Raw genomic sequence first — 9,915 nt, forward strand, 5'->3', positions numbered from 1 at the left:
CTCCGCTGCCAGCGAACCCCCTAAAACCCCGGGGATTTGGGGGCCCAGGGCACTGCTGCTCCTCCACCAGAGCCGCCGCCGGGGGACCGGCCGCATGGGGCGATGCGACCCAGCGCCGAGCACCCAGCACGGGCTCTGCAGGGTCCTTCGAAGCAGGAGGATGCTGTAAGTCAATGCAGGTAAACAATTCGCCAAGGGTTATTTCGGCTTCTTTCAAAAGGAAAGTCAACGGGCCGTAAAGGCTTTAACTACATTTTCGGATGCGAGCACGTCCCTTCGAGGGATGTACCACAAGGTGCCCGGTTTTCACAGGGTGAGCCATCAGGGCTCTCTGAAAACCAGATACCCTGACATTTGGGGTTTTCCTGTGAAGTTGTTACTCTAACACACCCCAAATCACCAGTAATTTCTCGAATAGCACTACAAACCACAAGAGGTTAAACCGACTGCACATTAGTTAAACTAACCTAAGTGTGACCCCTGGAAAGGAACAGCTATTGGATGTTGTGGTTCTGTAGAAACTCAATTACCAAAGCCAATTTCCTATGAGCATTTTTAAAAAAAGAAGGGGAAAAAAAAAAAAAAAGCAGCAACAATGCTGACAATGTGTAAGGGCCGCATATTTTCACCTCCCGAAAGCCTGTATAAGAACAGTTCCTATTCCCACAAAAATGTTGAAACATATTTTAAACATTTCATCATTGTTTGCTCCCATCTGAATATGCTTAAAATCCAGACAATTCTCAACTTCCAAATTGGAAACATTAAGAGAAATACTCCTTCAAAATCCTTTGCTCAGGGCAGCTCCTCTCTGCTGTCCGCGCACCTTTCCTACACCAAAAGCAGCAGAGAGAAGTCCCTCACAGGGAACTCACACAAATCCATCGGCCACCGACTGTGTAAGCCACAGAAAATATGAGTAGAAAGACGGGAAACGAACAGATTTTATTTTTCTGTTTAAAAGATGAACAACAAAAAAAGAAGTATTTCTAGGACTGCTTTTTTTTTTTGGGGGGGGGGGGGGGGGGGAGGAGAAATCAGGCTGTGCTTCACATAGGGAAAGAGGCACTACAATCCTAATTTCACATTAAAATCAACATTGGGCAGCCCTTAACGAAGGCCGATCCCATCGGTAGGTACCCCCACACAGGCTTTTTAAGCGCCATCTCCATCCTTTCCAGCACCACCCCTTGCCAGCACGGTGATGCACCGCTGCCCTTGGGGACCAGCACCCCTTCCCCATCCCACCTCCCCCCTCTCCCAGGTCCCACGGGGACACAACACGTGCCGGACCGCAAGGCACAAACCAGTGGGGAAGACACCTGCACTGGCCGTGGCTATTTGCAAACAGAAAACGGGGGTCCTAAGAAAAGCATCGCAGCCGCATCCTCGCAGGGGCAACGCCGGCTGACAGCCCACGTGGCTGCCAGCAGCCCCACGCCTGAGAAGCCTCCGACGCCTCCTCACCGGCTCCCCTCTTCCCAACATGCTGCTTTTATCCGAGCGCCTTTCCTGGACCAGAAAGATGTAAACAAGAAGAAAATCCCTCGGAACAAACACGACGCTTCAGCCTCCGCGGGGCCGCACGTACACTGCGCGGGCAAAGAAAAACACAGGCGGCCTGAAATCTCTGCTGGAATGGCAAAATAGCTTCATGAAACACTAAGGAAAGTCTTCAACAAAGCGGGACGCAGGTAAGACGGGCTACAACAAAGTCATTCTCTTTTAATTAAGATGCTTGGCAATTTAAAAAAATAATACAAGCGGCAGCTTTCTTCCCAAGATGCACAAATCCTCCCCCAGCAAACAGCACAAACCGCCCCTTCCAGGGCACCGGCGGGGTTTGCTGTGGGGCATCTTGGAGCACACAAGGTAATTTAGGGAGCAAGGGGGAAATTTAAGAGTATTCCCGGGCCCTCGCATCGCTTAGCAATGGGAGAAGGAAGTTATCTTCATAATCTCAAAAGAAAGAGAAAGCAGGAGGAATGCGAGGAATGCGAGGAGGTTATTGCCCCGGAGACCAGAGCTGGCAGCCCACTCTCGGCCCTGGCCGCCGGGGAGGAGACGCACACCCTGACCTCTTTGGCTAACAAGAATTTCCTTGGCGGGGGGAGGCAGAACAAAAGCAAGGAATCGGTCCGAGAGGGTTGCTCCTCTCCTGGGAGGAGGCAAAGGATTTGGAGCAGACAGGATAATCCCGACGCTCCATCCTGTGGTTGGGGAGGAGAGCAGGAGGGAGATATAAAGGATTGAGCCCTTGCAACTCGACACACGTGTGCACATCCACACAAGTCCCGTGGTGAGCACCCCACTGCTTGTCAGGGGAATGGCTACAGGTGGAGGGGATGGGAAGCGAGAACCACACGTCCGACATCCCTCGAGAAGCGCTGGCAGCCGTTCTCCATCCACGCAGGCTGTGGGGCGCTGCCAGGGTTGGCAACCCATTGCACATAACCGGGACGGTGGGGTCTGCGTGAGCCACCAGCCAGCACCGCAGAGCCGGCTGAGACCATGGGCATCACCGCCCCAAATAACCTGGGACCCTTCAGCCTCCTCACAGAGGTCCCAGCCTTGCTGGGCATATGCCACCTGCACTCCAAGATGCTCGCCTGGGACCTTCTCCCATCAGAGCCAGCTCACACCTATTGCTCGCATGCAGCAGCCATGCTTCAGCCTAAACTTTCTTGGGTCCACAGGTATCAAGGATAAATACCGCAATGGAGGGGAGAGGCAGAGACCCGAGGCAAGCCCGGCGCCTCGCTGCCCCGCCAGCCTTGCTCTGCTGCCGTTTTAGCAAGAATAAAAAGTCTGTTGACATTCGAAAGCCACAGAAAATCTCCCTGAAACTACAAAACAGTACTGAAAACATTGTGCAGCTCAGGCCTCCTGCACAATGTACACACTCCTATTCAGCCTCTTAAAAAACAGCTACATGTCTAAGGAAACATCTGATAATTAAGGCAATTTTAACAATAGATAATAATTTGACTATGAATTGTATGGAATGTAATGACTGCTTATTCTGGCAGAAAAAACAGAACTTTCTATGAAGTGTCTGCCAAGGAAAACGATACTCCCACTCAGCCCGGACCACTGCAAGCAGTTGCTGCTAACCACATGCTTCGCGCTGCCGGCTGCTAGGACACGGCGCGCTGCCGCAGTCGAACAAAACCCCGCGCTGCAGATTCACAGAGAGAAAGTAGAGTCCCAGGCGAGCGGCGGCTGGAGCCGTGAGTCAGCCGGGGGCCGCCGCCAGCTCTCGCCAACGCTCGCCGAGCCACCCGGCCGCCAGCGCTGGACACCGGGACGCTCGCCGGTGGCCTGCGGGCGACTTGCACGCTGCCAGCTCCCCCCTCCCGCTGTTTCCAGTTGCTAAATGACATTAGAAGCAGCTAAAAATACTTCAAAAGATTCTCTCATTTACTTTTCCATGCCAGCACTTGCGTTTGCCGCGAGGACGTTCTCCGATGGTCACTTCTCCACCCGCGGGTGGTCAGGCAATTGCTCCATTAATGCACGCCGGGCAAGAGAAACCGCCCTGCCCACCACCAAGGACCCCTGCCTTCGCTGGACAAGAGTCGCTGCAAACAGCCACAGCTGGTGGCCAGGTAGCTCCACACCTTCAAACAGATGGCGAGGAGGACCAGGTATTACCTGGTACTTCTCATACCCCAACGAGCCCAGGAGCCGTCCTGTACAAACTGACTGCAACAAGCTCAGCAGCGCCAGACAGCACGAGGAGCACAGTCCTGGACGAGATCCAGAAACTGTTTCTCGGTTGGAAGAGGCCACATGGAAGAGAAGCACGTGAAAACTAAAAAAGCATTTGCTGAACTTTATACGTGAAACAGCAATGCCAACAAAGCAGCTTTCCCGATCAACCAAGGTGGCACATCTGGGTGATGCATCAGCGACAGCACGCAGCCGACAACCATAAACGCGCCGGGGACGCGCGCGCAGCAGGACATCGGGGCACCCCTGCCAAAGTTACTTTGGGCAAAATCCCATGAGTCAAAAAAAATCAAGGGCCAAATGATTTCCTCCGTCACGGTGAAAGAACCACTCTTCATCACTCCCAACAAATGAATGCAGCTATTCCATTAATTTGGTTTAAACAGAGACAAAGATTACACCGAGCATCTTTACTAAGACTGAACATGGAGTACTCCCCGCGCCCAGCTCCCTGCAAGGGCAGGCTCCAGGCTCGCTCTGTGCTCCCCAACAGCGCGTCTTCCACTCGAGCCTGCCTCCAAGCCACCGTGAAATCAGGACAGCGGCGCCAGCGAGGGAAGGCATTACACTGCTGCAGGAAATTCGCAGGTTAACCAATAATGCTTTCCACCAACAGGCAAGATTTTTTTTTTTTCCTTTTCAGTCCAGGAAAAGAAACATCTATGTCTTCCAATTAGCAGCAAAAGGGAAGGAATTTCCATCCTTTAACACCTGAGGGCAAGAAGGAGCCTCTTAAAAGAAACGTTGGGTTTTTTTTTTCTTTTTAAATCACAGCCACCTACTGTGGGTATCCGGATGCCACCAACACAAGCTCACTTTGCATTTCATTCTGCGACCACACCAGACCAGCCCGGTGCAAGTGGCCCCTGCAGATGGTCCCTCCCAGGGAGTTTTGCTCCATCACCACCACAGCCCCGAGACCCGTGGGTTCAATAAGGAGTGATACTTTCCACGTAGCATTTGAACAGAGTGAGCAGCTACAGGCTGTAGGACCGAGACCTTCCCGAGATGTGCCCTTCCCTCAGGAAACTTTTAAAGTAATCTTAAAACCAGTTCCATGCTGGTGCTCTCCCCACACCACCTACTATCCAGAGATTATCAAGAGTCAAGTTTCACAAACCAACCATCTACATCAGCTCTACACAAACGCTGATCTCTCCAGCAACGGCAGCAAGACTGCGTCTCACCACCGCCATGTGCTTTGCAACATATACATCACAGGGCTATAGATGCAGAAGCTACTAAAGATCACTCGCATACAAGGCAGTACCAAAGGGCCATGACTTACAAAATGCTTCTACGCGGACTTCTAGCAGCAGTCTGTCTTTATACCTCTACCACCAAGTTAACATAAAAGGAAACACTTTCTGTGTGTTCCACACTACAAATAACGCATTATACACCTCCTAGCAAGCAAGCAGTGAGTTGACCAGCTGTGCACTTCTTCCAAAAAATGCTTATGTACTTCAGCAAGATATAACCTGCCATTTATGCATATTCTAATTACGTCCTAAAGCTGGTCTAAACAAATATTAAATTGAACCCCTAGATAATTATGGACAAGTGATAGCAATTTAATGTGACTGACACAGCAATGATACAGATAAAAAGATTGCTGGAATGGGCCCTTTCTTGAAAGAAAAAGAAAAGGTTGCACACACCTACTGCTCCAGGAGAAGATAAACGTGGTGGAAAAGTCCATGTGAGATGCTGTTAAACCCCGAATGACTCCTGTGCCTATGTGGTGAGGATGAGTTTCGCTTGCTGCCACACAGCCCGGTGCAGGGGCACATCTGCCCACGCTGCCCGGCTGCTTCACTTCAAACAATTCAAGGCCAACATTTTGTAGGATCAGTAATCCCTCCTTTGACAGTAAAGAAGTCACTATGCTTACAGAAGCTAACTAGCCACAGCTTTTAGGACACCTTTTTGGAAAGGTGATAGGAAATTTCTGTCTGTGCACTGTGATCTAAAGCAATTCTGTAAGAGAAGGGCAGAATAAAGCACAATCCACCAAGCCGGTACAAAAATCTAAAGCAGAACTTGGTGGAGTTTGGACTTCAGTTCGGACTTGAGTTCATGCCAGTAACAACCGTGTTTCTCTGCGTTATCCCATCAGCATCACAGCCCGTTGAACCCTCTCCAACCGGTTCTCTACCACGGTTTAGCAGAGAGGCGCCACCAAGCAGAAATCACCAGTTTCCACCATCACCCCAACAGGATACTCTTCCAAACACACGGCTCTTTCCCATACGCACTTATCTCGTTCTCACCGATTAGCCGGGCTCCCAGGCAACTGCCTTTCCGATTCACTTACCCACCTGAAGGAAAACGCACCGCTATCACCTGAAGTGCTAACTGAAATCAAAGGTTTGGCGAGTGACTCATTTTTCAAGACACAATACACGCCGCGGACCTTTCGCCCTGGTGTCAGACCTCCGCCTCCAGCATTATCACGGGCGGCATTTGCCACCCAGCTCACAGCACGCCGGTTCCCTGTGCTGACCCCGCAGAGGCAATGGCAGGCGAAGCACCGCCGGCTCAGAAAGCTAAAAACCAGCAGCGGGGTGAGCAGTTACCATCTGCGCGTGCTAGCTGAGCAGCAAGAGGGGATCCAGAGCCTCTGAACACGACACGCGCCGAAACCACATGCGTTTGCAGGGTGAACGTGAAACTGCAGCTGGTGTGGCACCCCGCTCAAGGTTTAATTTTAAATGCAGTCGCACTTGAGGTACACCACATTTTAAAGCTGTACACAATACACCTGCTTTAAAGACTTCCACCATCCCCTCCGAAACACCCTGCTGAGCAGGATGACATTTAAAACGTAACTTTGCAAGACCTGTTGCTTTCCGAGGGAAGCCAGACGCAGGCTCCCCGCACCCCGGGAACAGCAACATAACCCAGCTGATATTTTCAGCGTGTCATTGCAGAAAGCTCTTCTTTTGTAAAATAATCTTACCTTGCTCATCACATTTCGCTCACCCCTTATTTCAAAAGCACAGGGTCAAACCGACAACAGCTTTAGAGCCTCAAATGGAAGCCCTGTCAGCATGACCTACTCCCAACATCCTCGAAAGCTCACCAAGTCATCTTAAACAACAATAAATAAAATAAGGACTAGGTCAAACCTTCCGGACGTACGAGGAAGCCTGCTCGCGTCTCGATCCTACACCGATGAGGGCTGGACTCAAATCAAATCCAAGCCTATTTATTAGAGACCATTTTACAAAGCAGGGAGGGTGAAGGGGAGAGAGCGTTTTAACTGCAACCAGTCAGACGTTTCTCATTAAAATATTTCTTGGAGAAGTAAACGGACCCGCAATTTTATTCAAACAGATGTAGGCTAAATGCATATCATTAGCCTGACAGTATAAAAGCGCTGAAATCATTTTAGTTTTGTCAGTGAAAAGGATAATGTATGCATATCTGGAGGGCACAGCAATGGTAAAGATTACCCCCAGCTTCTATCTTAGCCGTCTAAAGGTATTTGCTTGGGGTCTGTCTGTGTTGTGACAGTGTCCTAGACCGAAATGAATGCCTCTAACACTCCACATTTTTGAGCCATTCAGTCATGCATTTTTGTTATTGTTGAAAGTAGTGCGAAATTGCAGCGCATGAGCTGGAGTCCTTGGTGGTCTCCGAGGATTCCAGCTAAAAAGGCACTTCCTTTGTTCCGCGGAGAATGCGGTCCAGTAGGTCATTCAGAAGGGGAAATAAAAGCAGCGGCCCTGGGAGGGAGATGAAGGATGAAACAAAAAGAATAAAATGTTTTGGGTGTGAGCACATTAGCTACCATTTCCTACTGCTGCCGGCTGCGAGCACTCCTGTCCCCTGGATGTGCAAGTACCTCGGGACGAAGGTGGAGGGAAGAAAGAAAAAGAGGGCGGGGGGGGGAAGAGAGAGAAAGGAACCATGATTCCTGCGAGCCCCCGGCAGCAGGCCGCCGGGCGAGCGGCACCTGGGGCGGGACGGGGCCGCCCGCCGCCGCGCTCCCCCGCCGCCGAGAACGGCAGCGCCCGCCCCGCCCGAGCGCCGGGGAGCGCAGCCGGCAACAGGCGCGGTCCCGCCCGGCTCCGGGGGGCCGAGGGCTCCGGGGGGCCGCGCCGGCTCCTGCGGCGCGCCCCGGGCAGGCGAGGCGGGATCGGCGGCGAGCCCCGGGCAGGCGAACCGAGCCCCGGGGAGCCGAACCGAGCCCAGCCCCGGGGAGCCGAGCCGGGCAGCGCGACCCGCTCCGCTGCGGGCCGGGCCGTGCCCCGCGCTGCGGCGGGGGCCGGGGGGAGCCGGGCCGGGGGGAGCCGGGCCGGGGGGAGCCGGGCCGGGCCGGGGGGAGCCGGGCGCGCACCCCGCGCTCCGCGGGGCCGGGCCGAGCGCGCACAAAGGCGGCGGCGACGATCGCGACTCACCGCTGATCTCGTGGCTGGGCGCTTCGCTCTGGCTGAAGCCCTTGGCGGCGTAGAGCCGCCGCACTTCGGAGCAACTTTTGGCGCGGGGCTCGGCGGCCAGCAGCAGCGGCAGGCTGAGGGCGGCTAAAGTGCAGAGCAGGGGCGGCAGGCAGCCGCGCCGCCGCGGCATGGTGCGGGCGGGCAGGGGCCGCCGGGGCCGGGCGAGAGCGCCCCGAGGCCGCAGCCGGCCCTGCGCCGAGCCTGCCCCGCCGCGCAGGAGCCGCGCCCGCTGCCGTGCACCCCGCTCCGCTGCGGCTCCGCTCCGCTCCGCTGGCCCGGCGTGCGGCGGCGCTCTGCAAACTTGGCCCGGCAGGAAGCACATGGGGAGGTGGAGGGGGAGGAGGAGGAGGCGGAGGGAGGCGGGGAGGGCGGCAGCCAAGCAGGATCGCGCAGGGCCGGGACAAGCCTCTGCAGCCCCCGGGAAAACCGGGAGCTGGGATCCGCCCGCCCAGCGAGGCGGAGCGGAGCCCGGGGCCGCCCGCTCCGCCGCCCGCCCCGGCCCCGAGCGGGCGCCCCCTCCCCGGGCGCGCCCCGCCGCCCCCCGCGCTGCCCGCAGCCGGGGCCCCGCCGGGCGGGCGCTGCGGGCTGCCCGCCCCGCAGCAGGGCCGCCCCCGGCCCGGAGCCGCGCTGAGCATCCCCCGGCCGCGGGGAGTCCCGCCCCAAGTGCCCCGCAGCGGGGAGCGAAATTCCCTGGCAGGGGTTGGCAGGCGCTGGGCTGGCTCCTCTCCCTCGGCTGGAGGGGTAGATGGTTCAGCTCTGCTCCAGCTTTAATGGGTTCACTAAGCCGGTGAATTTCGACATCTCTGTGACAGGTTTGAACTACGTGCATGAAAGACTCGTCAAAACCGACTTCTTTTCACCGCTCTTCTGGTTTCCAAGAGTTTGGCGGGACAGAGGCCTCAGGAACACAGACACCAAAATGCTCGGGCTGCTCTTCCTCCTCCATTCCCCAGCCCTGCACGCAGCGGCGTGCACAGATGTAAACAAGCCCCGCTAAACCCTTGAAGCAGTGGTTTAAGTGCAGCAGTCGCCGATTGCTTCTGTTCACTGACAATCACAAAAATAGTACTGCAAGAATGACAGGCACTGTCAGTTTCACGGAGCTGTAATGTCACTTAAAGGGTCTGCTTAAGGAGACCTTGCTCCCCGCCTGGCATGCCGAGATCTCGGTGTCCGTGTGCCCTGCGTGCGGAGGCTGCGCAGGCAGGTCTGTCCCACTGTACCGTCCATGTGTCTGCGCCCGGTGCTGTGTCTCGGCACAGCGTAATTTGCCCCATGACAGCGTAATGGCCTGGCAACAGCATAATTTAAAAAAAAAAAAAAAAAGAAAAGAAATGTGCAGCGGTTTACATTTCAATATGCTCCTTTCTTATACTCGTTTCTCTCATTGCCACGCCGGGGAAGGACAGACTGAAACAACAGCAAAGGAAGTTGCCAGCTTCACCCCCTTGCTCCCAAGCTTTTGTCAGCGAACCGCCAGGCGGGTCAGGAGGAAAAGACCCTCTATTCATTTCCCCTGCGAGAGCGCGCCAACAGCTAAGCGCAGCCACGCTGCCCGGCAGGCACTTCTCGTGGGAACAAGAAGCTCGTTCAGCTCTGAGCTTTAGGCGGCGACGCGGGCAGTTCGCCGCAGCCTTGGGGCAGCACAGGCTGCTGCAGTTGAGGAATTACACCAAAAGCCATGGAAAGCCGTGTTACCGCAGCCCGCCCTGGGCCAGCTGCGCTGGAGAGGCTCCCG

The 9,915-nt window shown here is 55.0% G+C and overlaps 1 protein-coding gene across 1 annotated transcript in view; it reads right to left on the bottom strand.

Moving 5' to 3' along the window:
• GPC4 (glypican 4) overlaps nucleotides 1-8,499 on the bottom strand; it is a 67,813-nt gene extending 59,314 nt beyond the window's left edge. Inside the window, 3 exon segments of the mRNA XM_075720645.1 lie at nucleotides 8,139-8,392; nucleotides 8,394-8,443; nucleotides 8,446-8,499. Of these exon segments, the coding sequence (XP_075576760.1) occupies nucleotides 8,139-8,392; nucleotides 8,394-8,443; nucleotides 8,446-8,499 (358 nt within the window).
• Nucleotides 8,500-9,915: the final 1,416 nt, after the last annotated feature.

This window comes from Pelecanus crispus, chromosome 13 (assembly GCF_030463565.1).
Source record: "Pelecanus crispus isolate bPelCri1 chromosome 13, bPelCri1.pri, whole genome shotgun sequence".
In the NCBI taxonomy this organism is placed as follows: Eukaryota; Metazoa; Chordata; class Aves; order Pelecaniformes; family Pelecanidae; genus Pelecanus; species Pelecanus crispus.